Below are 15,135 nucleotides of genomic sequence, written 5' to 3'. Positions count from 1 at the left end.
ATAGTAACTTCTTAGGTTAACTCATATATATATAGACTGCGTTGTACTGATCTATAGTAACTTCTTAGGTTAACTCATATATATATAGACTGCGTTGTACTGATCTATAGTAACTTCTTAGGTTATCTCATATATATATTGTTCCTAGAAGCGCTGTCTTTGCATAAAGGCCTGGATGTTCAAAGCAAATTGGCATACAGATAGAGGGAAACCCGTAGATCTATATACAGTCAGACCAGTGCTTAGTTTGTAAAAAAATATATAAATACCAGGCCCTCGTCAGGAGGTCACCGCAGCTTGCACCACCCATTGCCACTGCCAGCGCTGCCATGACAGAACCTACAGAACCACTAACTGTCACACTGCTACAAGTGTGACAAAGCAGACTGTTTGAGGCCCCCAAAGCTATAAGAATGGCCTGGGCAGCATGTATTAGTTGTCCTTAATGTTTATTGAATAAATAAACAAGTGTTGTTCTGCTCGTCTTTAAATTACTCAAACAGCACCGCCATGTGGCAGTTGTCATAAGTGCAGGTGCTGACAAATAAGTGCCGGTGCCGAACACCGGAAACCACCGGCTCAAATTAAGTTCTGATGTTAGACACACAAATGAGTTGACAGAGAAACCGGTAAACATACCAATGGGAAACCAAACAAATAGACAGATAGACCCACCCATATACAAAAGGGCAGATGAGTAACTATGCACGTGCACAGACAGACACATATAGAAATGGAGAGATAAACAGACCTGCTTTCAGATAGGCAAGGTAATAGACAAAGGGATGCAAAGTCCAGTTTATGCACAGGCAGACCAGCAGACAAACAGATGGATCTGCTGAGTGATTGACAAATGTCAGGTACGCCTCGATTGAATGATGTATAGGAAAGGTAAGTAGTAACAGATCTTCTTTATGAACTCTAGGGTATTGTAAAGTCCATGATAAAAATATGAAATTGAGAGACATCGACTAGGTTGCATGTTCTTCATAAAATGAATAATAGTCATCCTGGTTAAACTCACAACCTGCAGACCTTTTCGGAATTGTTGTACATAGGGATAAAGACATTAGCACCAAGACGCCTCACGGTAATAGCGTGCTTTGAAAAACACATTAACATAACAAAGTCCTACTCAATACACATTTTTTTTTAATTCTTTAAAAAACCACAAGTATTGTCACACCCTTTCCGGGGCGCATTTCGAATTGTACTGTGAAAATGTTTGCACCTGGATCTATTTCTGTAATTGCCTGATGTGTAATGAAATAATTCAGTGTGAAGTGAGGATCCAGGTTACTTAATTCGGTACCTTGACTTAAAGATGAAGCATGAGCTCTCACCCACCAAAGGATGGCATGCTTCATCAATGGGCTGTGCTCCTGGGCATATTTAGAATTGTGAAAATGTTTGTGCCTGGATCTACTTCTGTCAATATCTGATGTGTGCCTGGGGAGACTTCTACCATTGTCTGGTGTGGATCTGAAGTGTGTCTGGGGCCACTTCTACCATTGTCTGATGTGAACCTGATGTGTGACTGGGGGACTTCTACCATTGTCTGATGTGGATCTGAAGTGTGTCTGGGGCCACTTCTGCCATTGTCTGATGAGGACCTGTTGTGTGCCTGGGGAACTTCTTCCATTGTCTGATGTGGACCTGATGTGTGCCTGGGGGGCCTTCTACCATTGTCTGATGTGGATCTGAAGTGTGTCTGGGTCCACTTCTGCCATTGTCTGATGTGGACCTGATGTGTGCCTGGGGGGCTTCTACCATTGTCTGATGTGGATCTGAAGTGTGTCTGGGGCCACTTCTGCCATTGTCTGATGTGGACCTGATGTGTGCCTGGGGGACTTCTACCATTGTCTGATGTGGATCTGAAGTGTGTCTGGGGCCACTTCTACCATTGTCTGATGTGAACCTGATGTGTGACTGGGGGACTTCTACCATTGTCTGATGTGGATCTGAAGTGTGTCTGGGGCCACTTCTGCCATTGTCTGATGTGGACCTGTTATGTGCCTGGGGAACTTCTTCCATTGTCTGATGTGGTCCTGATGTGTGCCTGGGGGGCCTTCTACCATTGTCTGATGTGGATCTGAAGTGTGTCTGGGGCCACTTCTGCCATTGTCTGATGTGGACCTGATGTGTGCCTGGGGGACTTCTACCATTGTCTGATGTGGATCTGAAGTGTGTCTGGGGCCACTTCTGCCATTGTCTGATGTGGACCTGATGTGTGCCTGGGGGACTTCTACCATTGTCTGATGTGGATCTGAAGTGTGTCTGGGGCCACTTCTGCCATTGTCTGATGTGGACCTGATGTGTGCCTGGGGGACTTCTACAATTGGCTGATGTGGATCTGAAGTGTGTCTGGGGCCACTTCTGCCATTGTCTGATGTGGACCTGTTGTGTGCCTGGGGAACGTCTTCCATTGTCTGATGTGGACCTGATGTGTGCCTGGGGGACCTTCTACCATTGTCTGATGTGGCTCTGAAGTGTGTCTGGGGCCACTTCTGCCATTGTCTGATGTGGACCTGATGTGTGCCTGGGGGACTTCTACCATTGTCTGATGTGGATCTGAAGTGTGTCTGGGGCCACTTCTGCCATTGTCTGATGTGGACCTGATGTGTGCCTGGGGGACTTCTACCATTGTCTGATGTGGATCTGAAGTGTGTCTGGGGCCACTTCTACCATTGTCTGATGTGGACCTGATGTGTGCCTGGGGGACTTCTATCATTGTCTGATGTGGACCTGATGTGTGCCTGGGGGACTTCTACCATTGTCTGATGTGGATCTGATGTGTGCCTGGGGAACTTCTTCCATTGTCTGATGTGGACCTGATGTGTGCCTGGGGGGCCTTCTACCATTGTCTGATGTGGATCTGATGTGTGTCTGGGGCCACTTTTGCCATTGTCTGATATGGACCTGATGTGTGCCTGGGGGACTTTTACCATTGTCTGATGTGGATCTGAAGTGTGTCTGGGGCCACTTCTGCCATTGTCTGGTGTGGATCTGACGTGTGCCCGAGGTCACTCCTATCATTGGCTGTTGTGGACCTGGTGTGTGCCTGGGGGGACATCTACCATTGTCTGGTGTGGATCTGAAGTGTGTCTGGGGCCACTTCTGCCATTGTCTGATGTGGACCTGATGTGTGCTTGGGAGACTTCTATCATTGTCTGGTGTGGATCTGAAGTGTGTCTGGGGCCACTTCTGTCATTGTCTGATGTGAACCTGATGTGTGCCTGGGGGACTTCTACCATTGTCTGATGTGGATCTGAAGTGTGTCTGGGGCCACTTCTGCCATTGTCTGATGTGGACCTGATGTGTGCCTGGGGGACTTCTACCATTGTCTGATGTGGATCTGAAGTGTGTCTGGGGCCACTTTTGCCATTGTCTGATGTGGACCTGGTCTGTGCCTGGGGGACTTCTACCATTGTCTGATGTGGATCTGAAGTGTGTCTGGGGCCACTTCTACCATTGTCTGATGTGGACCTGATGTGTGCCTGGGGGACTTCAACCATTGTCTGATGTGGATCTGATGTGTGCCTGAGGTCACTCCTATCATTGGCTGTTGTGGACCTGGTGTGTGCCTGGGGGACTCCTTCCATTGTCTGATGTGGACCTGATGTGTGCCTGGGGAACTTCTTCCATTGTCTGAATGTAGACCTATTGTTTGTCTGAGGTCACTCCTATCATTGGCTGTTGTGGCCATGATGTGTGCCTGGGGGGCCTTCTACCATTGGCTGGTGTGGATCTGATGTGTGCCTGAGGTCACTCCTATCATTGTCTGATGTGGACCTGATGTGTGCCTGAGGGGCCTTCTTCCATTGTCTGATGTGGATCTGATGTGTGCCTGAGGTCACTCCTATCATTGGCTGGTGTGTGCCTGGGGCTTCTTCTAACACTGTGTGATGTGTGCCTGGGGCCGGTTCTACCACTGGCTCTGAGCACCTCTGCAGTTGGAGTTTATGTGACTTTAGGATAAAGGATGAGCACTTTCTGGGAATAACCTTTATTTTCTTTCTGTCTTTCCAACAGCTGTCTCAAACCTGGATGAAGAGAGCAAACTGAGTGTGTACTTTCAGACACCGATTCACCAGCAAAGAAATATTTTCCTCCCCACCACCAGGCCGCCCTGTGTCGAGGAGCTGCACTACTATGCCAAACAGAACCTGCGCGGCCAGCGCAGAGGTAAGGACGGCAGCAGGGCCTCGCAATGCCTTCATGCTTTGCAAGACTCTGCAGGAAATGTTTATGTCAAGCCAAGTTATACAGAAGACTTTTCACACAGCCTACACTGCACCAGCATTGTATATAGTTGAATATAACTCTGCCCACAGTATCACTCTCCATCAGTACACACCTTCCATTATTACACAAGGGAACACAGCACTCCAGTACTTCCATGTCACATGCAGCACAGTCCAACCATTGTGCCGATGGCATATTGTGACACCCTATAGCACCCTGTGATATCCTGATTTAAGTATAATGCATTCTCTCTCACTAGTATCCCTGCTGTTCAGCCATTATGTGTAATGTCATAGAATTTTTATATAGCTACTGTTGCTAATGTATGTAATCACACACTGTCCAGTTACTTTAGATGCATATACATCAGCAAGCATTGGGCATGGCAACCGACACAGAAAACACACACAGGTCTTGATACATCCATTCAGTTTCTCATCAGGTGCCTAGACTATTCCCCCTCAACCCCATGAGAGTTGGTACACTCCCCAAACAGAAGTACATACATTTCCAGTGCTAAGAACACATCCTTGTGGTTGAGGCCTGGTTCTGGTCTCCTGTCAACACCTCAGAGCTCTTAGAAATATATCCCTGGAAAAGCGAGGGAGCTGTGGTGCCTTACAAGGGCCACGTAATACACGAGAGAGCTGCCAATAACTTAACATGCAATATCATCCCCTTCAAAGACCACACATACGAAAGGACTGATCATGTGCCATCCTACATATTCACTGTTTTATCTTAATTAAATGCATGCTTTATGTACATTGTTTCTATGACTACAAGGCATGTACTGTTTCTACACTGGGGAACGAGAATTATGGGATTCTGCGGTTGCAGCGTTTTCCGCATAGTTATGGATTTACTGCATTTGTCACACAATCCATCATCTGCTGCATAATCTGTAGATTTTACCAAAAAGAATAGCTACTGGCTCAAATGGATCAAATGTTACCTAAAAAACATCAACACGTATTTCTGCCTAGTGGATGCCCTGTCGCAAGGATTGACTGGTCACCCTTCAGTTACTTACTGATGTGTTTGGATATGAAACTGGTACTTTTGAGGTGAAACCTTTGCCTGGACAGTGTTAACATGTGCAAAAATGAATGGCAAAATAGTGAAGTAATACTGTCACAAAATGTGCTGCATTACCCTGCGTAATTAGCCTTTTTTTGCTGCATGATATAGTGAACCTAGCGGCATCATTTGGTCTTCCCCTGCTGCATAATTCCAGTGGCACTGCCAAAAAATGTATTTGTCCCAAACAGAACATGCTAGTCAGAACCCAGTCACTCTCACTGGCACAACATGGCACCAAACCATGTATGTTGCAAAGCGATGGCAACTTGGTAGCACTTTTCTCTCTGTACCCAACATACATCTGCTATAACTAGCTCAGACATGAAGAAATGCATGGCAGGAATCAAAATAGATGCAGGGTGGTGGCTGCTTCTTGGTTTGTATTTCTGTCTTGTTTTCCTAAACATGGTCTGATGGGTGCAATCTTTTACATTATGTTAAGCATCAGTGGGGTGACCCTGTGTTCCTCAGAATCGGGGGTCATACAGTACATAAACAAAAGTGGTCTGTCGGCAGGCATGGCCCGTGCAGGTAAGAGCGGTGAGCGGGGGGGAATCGACTGACAATGATGAGGTTACTTAAATAAAAATAAAAAAGCAAACCACTCACCTTGCGCTTGCCGCATCACCTACTCGGCGAGGTGGTGTGCGCAAGATAAGTGTTTTTTGTTTTTGTTAACCTGGTCGTCTGTCGACTCCTTCCCACCAGCCTCTCCGCCCCACCGCTCTTACCTGCCCGGGCCGCACCTGTCTGTCGGATAAAATTCATTCTTAATTACCAAAGTCAATAGTTGCGGAAATGTTTATATGGATAATTCATATGAGGAAATAAATCTACGCCTAAAAAACACAGTTATTGAATAGATGACATATTTTATAATAATTGAATTACGATAAACCATATAATCAATGGTCGACGGTTTTACATACCGCCTATACTGAAATTCCACTTTTTGGGCATTGAAGGACAGATGAAAATTAGCCCATTTATGAGAGACTATTGATTGGGTATATTAGGTAGGCCCGTTAACCCCTTCCATGCGGCCGCGATTCTGCGCCTGTGGGGCAGAATCGCAAGTGGACGGGTTTATCACGGCCCCCAGCCGTCATCAGCACACAAGCACCGTATTGCAGGACGGCTGGGGGCCGTCATCAGCATGCAAGGGGTTAAAGAATCTGAAATGTTTTATGTTCATTTATGTACATGTACAGTCACTATTTTTCCTTGATGCATTGCACGGGCACCTCTTCACCCAGCACGTATGGAGCACCTTATTCTTTGATTAAATGGTATATCATTATTCAATTATTATAAAATATATGTAATTCTTTTGCATTACTTCAAGTAAAAAGCTTCCTAGGCAATTGATCAAAGGAAACAAGTATGAAAGGGAACGGGCAGGAAACAGAATGTATATAAAACATTCATTTTAATGACATCAATTCATAAATATCTGTAAAACGTAGTATTGTAACACAATACATACAAATGTACATTTAAAAAGTAATGGATCACATATAAAATGTATTTTTTTTAAAAACCAAGCAGAGGATCAATACAATTGGTGGCACAAATCAAATCACATATAAAATGTATTTATAACAAGGAGAGAATCAATACAATTGGTGGCACAAATCAAATCGACCCGCGTTTCGGCGCACAGAACGCATTCTTCAGGAGAAGCCACACATTTACATTCAGTTTTCAAGAGTTGATAGCTCTAAAAAAAGACCTGAAGATGGGGATCTTGAACTCGAAGTGCGAAAGGGAGTATATTCCTCAGTAGGAATCTATGGCTTAATGGAGGTTCGCATCCGACAGTGGTATTAGAGTAACAAGGAGATATTGAATAGAAGTGAACTGAATAGTTGATTGAAAAGGCAGAGTTCCAGATGAGCTGATAATATTAAAAAACCTCATGGACCGATATGTACGAGGCATGTTAATCTCATGATGTAGTAAGATCCGTCGCAGTGGCGAGATGAGTGATGGCCGTCAGCGTGTGACAAGCTATTGGCCAGAGTCACATGGTGCTGGACTAACCTGCCACCAGAGCCGGGGATTGAACCGTGAAACCTGTGGTCCGGAATGAGTTCCCTGGCCGCTGCGCCACACCTCTTCCACAATATGGCACTTAAGACACAGGAACAAACCACCCACTGTGAGCCAGCAGCTCTGCTAAAGTCGTCACAACCAACCAGCATGTAGAAATGCCCACTCCTGCAGCTAAACCAAGCGGAGGATATCCTTATATTTCCACACATTGCTATGTACAACGCTTTGGTTAAAATATGTCATTCCGTTAATAATACCAATACACATAGCAGTAAGAACGAAAAATCACCTGTGTTCATCTACACTACATGGCCACTATTAACATTGAATTTCACCGCATACAGCCTCAAGCTCAGAGTATGCCCATATTCACCGACGAAAACAAGCCAATAGTTAAACAAGGCTTACAGTGCAAAAAATAACTTTATTCTGGAGCGCTGCTGCCATTAGAGCAGCAGGCGCAGTGGCACCGGGGCCCTCCTGCTGAACCCTGACTATTGCTGTATTTCACAGTTCAAGCTGCGTCCGAGGGCCCATTTCCTTCTTCGCTCTCGGGACCCTGACACTGGGCTAACCCACTGCATTTAATCCATCTATGACTTTGTGCAACGTTTTACGAAACAAATTAGAAGGAAACTTTGCAGACTTTAGATAAGTGGAGAAGTGTGGCTCAATGGTTAGAGCGGCAGGCCCTGATGCAGAGGTCTAGCCCGGGACCAGGGTTCAATTCCCCACCTCGGCGGGTCTTGGGCACAACAATTCCACAACAGATAATTCTCACCTCGGTGCCTATTCCAATCATGGAGTCCCACTCTGCAACTCTGGGCAATAGCTTGCTTAATCTCCACAACGGCCCCCACAACGCTAAGCATGCCTGGCCTCCACCTTGGGGGTGCCCAGGAGTGGACACCTCACAGGGAAAGCCAGGATGGGTTCCACAGCGGTATTCGTACAAGCGTCTTGAGACCCTTGCAGGTGAGTAGTGCGCTATACAAGTATCAATTTACATTTACATTTTACATTTAAAGCAATGTTACACAGTGCAAAAAAAACAACAGTCATTTTGTTTAGTGTTGAAATTTAGAGTTGACTCATTTCTGTTTTTCATATTTTTTGGGGTGGAAGGGGGTCACGTGATGAGGTGAATGATGCACTGAAGGAGGAACCGTTTAAATAAGTAAGATGTAGCTATTCATAGTGCACAAACATCACAGCCTGAAACGAGAAATATAGAAATACATGGATGACGTGTACATGGAATTCACTATTCTCACAAAGACCGGCGAGCTGCACAAAGAGGCACCTTTTACAACTTTACTAGTATTGATTTGAGGGAAAAACAGTTGTAGCGTTATGCTTCCACCAGCTTTTAAAATATCCAGTCGTTGCTGACGGCTGACAGCAGTGAGAAACGGTCCCTGCATCTGCAGATAGCTCTTGTGCCGCGTTACCGTTTTTGTGAAACGCACCAAATTCTTTCCGTGATGGAAAGAGGGCGCTTTCTGCCACCTAGTGGATAAAGCGGTGATCTGCACAAGAGGATGGATTACTGAACGAAACTTGTGTTACTAATGCAAATAAACTCTTAAGTGTCCACCTGATTATCATTAAATGGTTATCAAGCGCAGTCTACTTACACAAACAGAAATAAACTGTGCTATGTGTAAAGTTTAATCAATCCACTTTATAATGACCTGCAACTGTGATGAAATGAAATGAAAGCCAGTGTTTGTGAAGCACGAACAATTACCCGAGGGTGTCAAGGCGCTGGGGGACCGTCGCCAAGATTAAGCGAGCTATTGCCCAGAGTCATATGGTGCTGGTGTAACCTGCTGCGGGAGCCGAGGATTGAATCGTGCGCCTCTGTATTCCAGGGCCCTGGCCACTGCGCCACACCTCTTCCCGCAGCGCTCCAGAATACATTTCTTTTTTTCACTGCTTCCACTTTACATGTGTGATAAAATGTCACCGGACAATCCATAATTTGCATTTTTTTGCCACATAATTTAGTTAATTCTTACTATAAACGAGGGCGTGAAGTTAAGAAGAGCCAGTCCATACAGTATACCTTCTTCCCCTTACAAAACAAACAAAAAAAAGAATCACACCAGTGTAAATAAACATTACGACCCGGGCACAAGTCCTAAAAAAAGAAGTGAGGGGACGCTGTCATCGGAAGTGACGCTACAACAGGAAGTGACGTCACGAAAGGTGGCTCCGATCTTGTCCCAGAGAGGCCAAAAAGGTGAAGTCCAGCTGTTTGGCAGGGGGGACGGCGTCCACCCTGTAAAATAAGTGGGGGGACGCCGTCCACCCGCGTGGTACCCCGACTCTAGCCCTGATTATGACCATGTCTGGAATTATCCGGAAGAGTGACATTATCATTACTAGAACCCTGTACAAACGAGGGTGATCCAACAGGCAAAAGTAAAGAGTTTTCATAGAAACAGGGATTTACTCTTGTGCTATGCAGAGAGCCACGTGCTTCCTCAACTTCTTGCACGTGAAAGGATGGTGTCTTGGACACTTTCCAATCCTACTAAAGATGGGGTCAACGGAGACCCTTCAATTCAGATCTTTTTTCCATAGGGCTTTCTAAACGCTACTTTATCATATGTCCTATGTTGGACATCCGGCGCCCAAATGTTCCTTTGACCACTACAACTCTGTGTTGTGTGACTGCAAGGTCTGTGGTTTTGCGAATCGCAAACACTTTTGTAGGACAGACCCTTTGCTACAGGTGCCCCTGGGGGCTGGGCAGTTCACGAATAAAGAACACCTTTAGCACCATACTGATGGAGCCAAAGTGTGAGCAACACCAGTCAAGCGCAAATCCCATTGGAGCACACCGCGATTTTGCCTATGCCCTGTGTAAAGAATGAGATAGGCGCACCCACTCCTGAAATCCTGCTTGCATGCTCATAGTTGACCCAAAAATTGAAGGGGCAGATTTACTAATGTTTCAGACAACACAGGAAGGGAACTCGCTGTGCTGCTTTGTATGAAACAGAGAAAGCAGACATGTGCTATGTTCACTAAGATATGGCGCAGTTCTGCTCCCTCCTAGTGCACTGTGTACTGCCTAGCGCCAACGCAGGCACCCTTACGCCATGATGCAAAGGTGCCTGAGATCCGGGCAGGATTGTTTTTGTGCTGGAAGTGATATTTTCCTACACAAAAACAATCCTTACAGGCTTTTTCCTTTTTCTAGTGAGCACACACAGAAAGATACCTAATGAGGAGAAATAAATATATTTCTCCCTGTTACGCCTCTCTGTGGCAGGCACGCCAATTTGGCGGAATGCCCTGTTAACTTTAATAAATATGGGATTGTGTCAAATTCCATAGGAGGATGCATGGTAACGCTCGTGATCCACCTACAGAACGCCTACCATGACGAAATGTAATGCAACAAAGCTCAAGTCACTGGGTTGTTTTACATTTCTTTACAAAGCCATGCAAAGCAGTGCAAATCGCCCGTGCGTGGCTTTGTACATCCCATTTTAGAACTTGCATTGCCTTGCAATGACTTGCATTACTCAAGGACAATGTAAGTCCTTAGGAAATGATCCATGAAGTCGCCTATTAGATTAGAATGAACCCCTCAAAGACAAGCTGGTTAAAAAGTCACAAGCACATAAAAAAATTATTTGGAGGTCAGAAAGTGGGGGCAATAGTTGTTTATACCACAGTGATTTTTACATACATGGTGAGAAAGATAAGACATCAAGGGCTACATTTTAGAAGCCTTTTTTTGAGCTTTTAGTTATTTTCAGTAAAATTCTGTAAATGCGTAATATGCCCCCGCCATATTTACAGAAAAGGGTTGTTATTACCCAGCACAAAGTCATCTTTAAAAAAAATGCTAAGTGATTATGTTGGGAATCAAACCTGTTATTGACTTAGTTAAGATGGATTATCGAAAAACCTTGATGATGCAACATCTCTAGTCCTCTCTCTGGGCCTAAAGAGCAGCATAAAAAAGACATCAATTGGAAACCATAGGATTGGAACACATTTCAAATCTCATTAAATCCACAAATAATATGAGGTGTACTGACGAAAATCTATTAGAGTTGTAGATTTTCTTGATATTCGAATTCATAACGTTTAGTCATTTGAAATTGCCACAAGGTGGAAATTTAAATGCAACACAAATGTGCCGTGGCATATTTAACTTTCTTTCTTGGTTCTCGAGGAAGGGAAAATATTGAAAATGCCTATTATATTCAGGGGTAATCCCTCCTCATACTCATCAGAGAGACACACTAACCTTCGCCTTTAACAGCAGCAAATTTGAATGCATCTCCAAGGTGGAATACTACATGTAGGGGCTATGTAAATATCAACAAACATACCACTTTGTGTTTTTACACCCACAGTTGCAGGTTGACCCAGTCGCCCCTATCCATAAATTTGTGAATACCACATTATTGTCTGAATTTCTGTATTCACAAATGCACTTTGCAAGAGTAACATTACACCAATTCTGATTTTTTTGTGTGAATCAGAATTAGTCATGTATGCTCGCAAATGCTTTCTTTTTGCTCTTCGGGTTAACTTGGGTGCACAAATTGCTTTGAGAATCAAGACCTCTACGTCTAAAGGGCGCACCATTTAGCTCCCTTTGTAGCACCTCACTTTCTGGTCACCTAGCACGTCACACCATACAAGAGCACCTCAGTAGTTAACGTCAATCCACCAACAACATGACTCCAGCCATCCGCAGGCCAACACTAGATGATTAAAGACCTTGCTTCATTAAAGCCCCACAATAGTCTATCTCATGTCTTCAAAACTTCCAAAACATGGCAGCTGGAATTGTAACTCGGCATCTTTCATTGCACATGACACTCTTATGGTATAGAAGTTTCCCTTTACAGTCCCTTTTCAAACACAATTTAAAGCGTTAACCCTGGTTCACAAGACCCTCAACTACAAGATGTCTACACATAACCAAAGAAACTCTTTCAGCCGCTTGCCATTGGCACGTTGGTGTTTCGGATTTCTGAAAGGATGGCGGGAAAATGACTCTCTTCATTAAGATAATAGATAAATAAAACATCCTCCTATTTCGCGTTACGTATACAGAGAAACCACCTGGACTATACAAAAAGCTTGAAACTGGATGCTCCTAAAAACGAAGGGGCATATTTACAAGAAACTGGCGGAGCGATGTGTTACACCAAAATTGGTAACGTTGTGCTCCGACAGTTTCAAAAAACAGAGATGTGCCGTATTCACAAGAATGTGTCACACCCCTGCGTTACCCCTAGCACTGGCGCTAAAAAAGCTGCATAGAGCTATTTTGCTAGGGTACCTGCCCTGCAGGGGCAATTGTTGATGTGCAGGAAGAGACACCTTCCTGCACATACACAATCTGTACAGGCGATTTTCTCTCTCTATGTGTGCTGTAGAATTCAACACAAGTGGAAAGATCAAAATACTAAGAGAAATAAACAATTTCTCCTCGTATCGCCTGCTTGAGACCAGGTATTCCCTGATGGCATTTTTGGCATTGCTTAAAAAATAAGAGAGTCTCCCAGAAACCAGAAAGGACCGGGTATCAATAGTATAAACAAGAAAATGTCCTTTCTGTGTTGTTGCACTTCTAATTAGTGACCAAAAGGCCTACACATGAACCATTGTTTACTTTATGTTCAAATTGTGACACAAATAATTGATTCTCTACAACCCTAGATGATTAATACTACACGACACTAGTGATTTCTGTTTACTTCTCAAATTTTATTTGCCTTAAAAACATTAGTTTCTTTTCACATTAAAAACATGAACTGGTTAAGCCTTCATTATGTATAATAATCAAGATCATGTGCTCTGGTACATGCAAAATCAATCTATCTAACAATTCCAATTACGGTTGCTATCTCAGAACACTGATCCTAATGATTTAAACAAGACTCAACTCTGATCACAAATAAATCAACAATAATAAATGGGATAAAAGTAGAAACATAATACATAAAAAGGTCCTTTGTCGACGCGTTTCGGTGCTTTTGTAGTATTGCAACACCTTCCTCAGGACGGACAAGTTAAAAACAGATAAAGTCTTCTTTTTTAGTTAGTTATCTATTGGTCCTTCTCTTCAATGTTGAGGCCAACTGATATTCATTATTTTTATGGAGCCAATTTAATGACGCTCTCAGAGTTTTTAAAAACGGGGAGGCTTGTGTTTATAGTGTTGTTTTAATCATTGCTGCGTCTTTCAATCTGCGCAAATCGTCAGAACAAATCTGCTGCCTCAGTTACCAGCAAGGTTGAGGTACATCACTAGATCCAGCATATTATCATCCCGCTGTCGATTGTTTTTTTAAAACAATTTTCCGGGTACGGTTAAGTTAACCCGTGTTACTGCGGTCAACCACTTCTTCTGTGATGCTGTATTTTCGCGTTCAGTAACACGGGTTAACTTAACCATACCCGGAACATTGTTCTAAAAAAACAAGAAACGAGTCGACAAAGGACCTTTTTATGTATTATGTTTCTACTTTTATCCCATTTATTATTGTTGATTTATTTGTGATCAGAGTTGAGTCTTGTTTAAATCATTAGGATCAGTGTTCTGAGATAGCAACCGTAATTGGAATTGTTAGATAGATTGATTTTGCATGTACCAGAGCACATGATCTTGATTATTATACATAATGAATGCTTAACCAGTTCATGTTTTTAATGTGAAAAGAAACTAATGTTTTTAAGGCAAATAAAATTTAGAAGTAAACAGAAATCACTAGTGTTGTGTAGTATTAATCATCTAGGGTTGTAGAGAATCAATTATTTGTGTCACAATTTGAACATAAAGTAAACAATGGTTCGTGTGTAGGCCTTTTGGTCACTAATTAGAAGTGCAACAACACAGAAAGGAAATGTTCTTGTTTATATTTTTGACATTGCCCCATGCCTTGTAAAAATGGGGAACCATCAAAAAGCAATAGGTGTTGTGGCGGAAATCTCACTGCAACATCCATTGCAGGACCCTTTCACGCCAAGTGCTGCGTGAAAGGGGCATTATTTACAAGCCATGTTAAGTAGCTTAACGCTGCCTTGTAAATAAGGCGAAGAAGTTGACACCGCCAGAATGTCGGAAAAAGAGATGTTCTGGTGGCATTAACTCCTTGTAAATATGCCCTAGAGGCTTATTTACAAGCCTCTTGCATCGCCGGTGCATCACTTTTAACATGGAAAAAAGTGACGTATGGGCAGCTCAAGGGGCTTGTTAATAAGCCCCTAAATTTGTTTGGTCAGCTCCTCAATGACTAGCCTTAATGGACACTGAATGAAATGGCTGAATCAAAAAAGGCTTGCATAATAAAACCTTAACATTTAGGTTATGAAAAAGTTAGGTGTACCTGCAACTCTAAATAATTACTATCAGAAATGTTAATAACATTAAATAAGACACCTCGCATAGGCCAGCACGTTTGTATGACATTACAATGCATGCTTTTACTACGCATGCCTTTACATTGCAAGTTTTACAACGCAAAGTGTTGAGGGGTGCTGGATAGTGAATAGTTTAATTTACGATTCCAACTCCAGTCCCCGTGGATAGTAGGGAAGGTGTTGGATAGTAAATTAAATCTATTCCCAATCCTAGAGCGCCCCCCAGCGCAATGCGTTGTAATGACATGCGTTGTAAAACTAGGATGTTCCCCGCCAGCACGAATGATGTCTCAGCCCTGGAAAAAAGGTTTTTTCACAGACACAGAATGAATGATTGCCCTGAAAATT

The 15,135-nt window shown here is 43.5% G+C and overlaps 1 protein-coding gene across 1 annotated transcript in view; it reads left to right on the top strand.

Moving 5' to 3' along the window:
- Positions 1-15,135, top strand: part of NHS (NHS actin remodeling regulator) — a 468,488-nt gene that overhangs the window by 374,325 nt on the left and 79,028 nt on the right. The window contains exon 2 of the mRNA XM_086949799.1: positions 4,033-4,185. Within this exon, the coding sequence (XP_086805925.1) occupies positions 4,033-4,185 (153 nt within the window). The remainder of the gene's footprint in view (positions 1-4,032; positions 4,186-15,135) is intronic.

Source organism: Lissotriton vulgaris, unplaced genomic scaffold (assembly GCF_964263255.1).
Source record: "Lissotriton vulgaris unplaced genomic scaffold, aLisVul1.2 SCAFFOLD_370, whole genome shotgun sequence".
Lineage (NCBI taxonomy): Eukaryota > Metazoa > Chordata > Amphibia > Caudata > Salamandridae > Lissotriton > Lissotriton vulgaris.
Note: the sequence above shows the minus strand (reverse complement) of the source record. Positions and strands in the feature narration are given on the sequence as shown.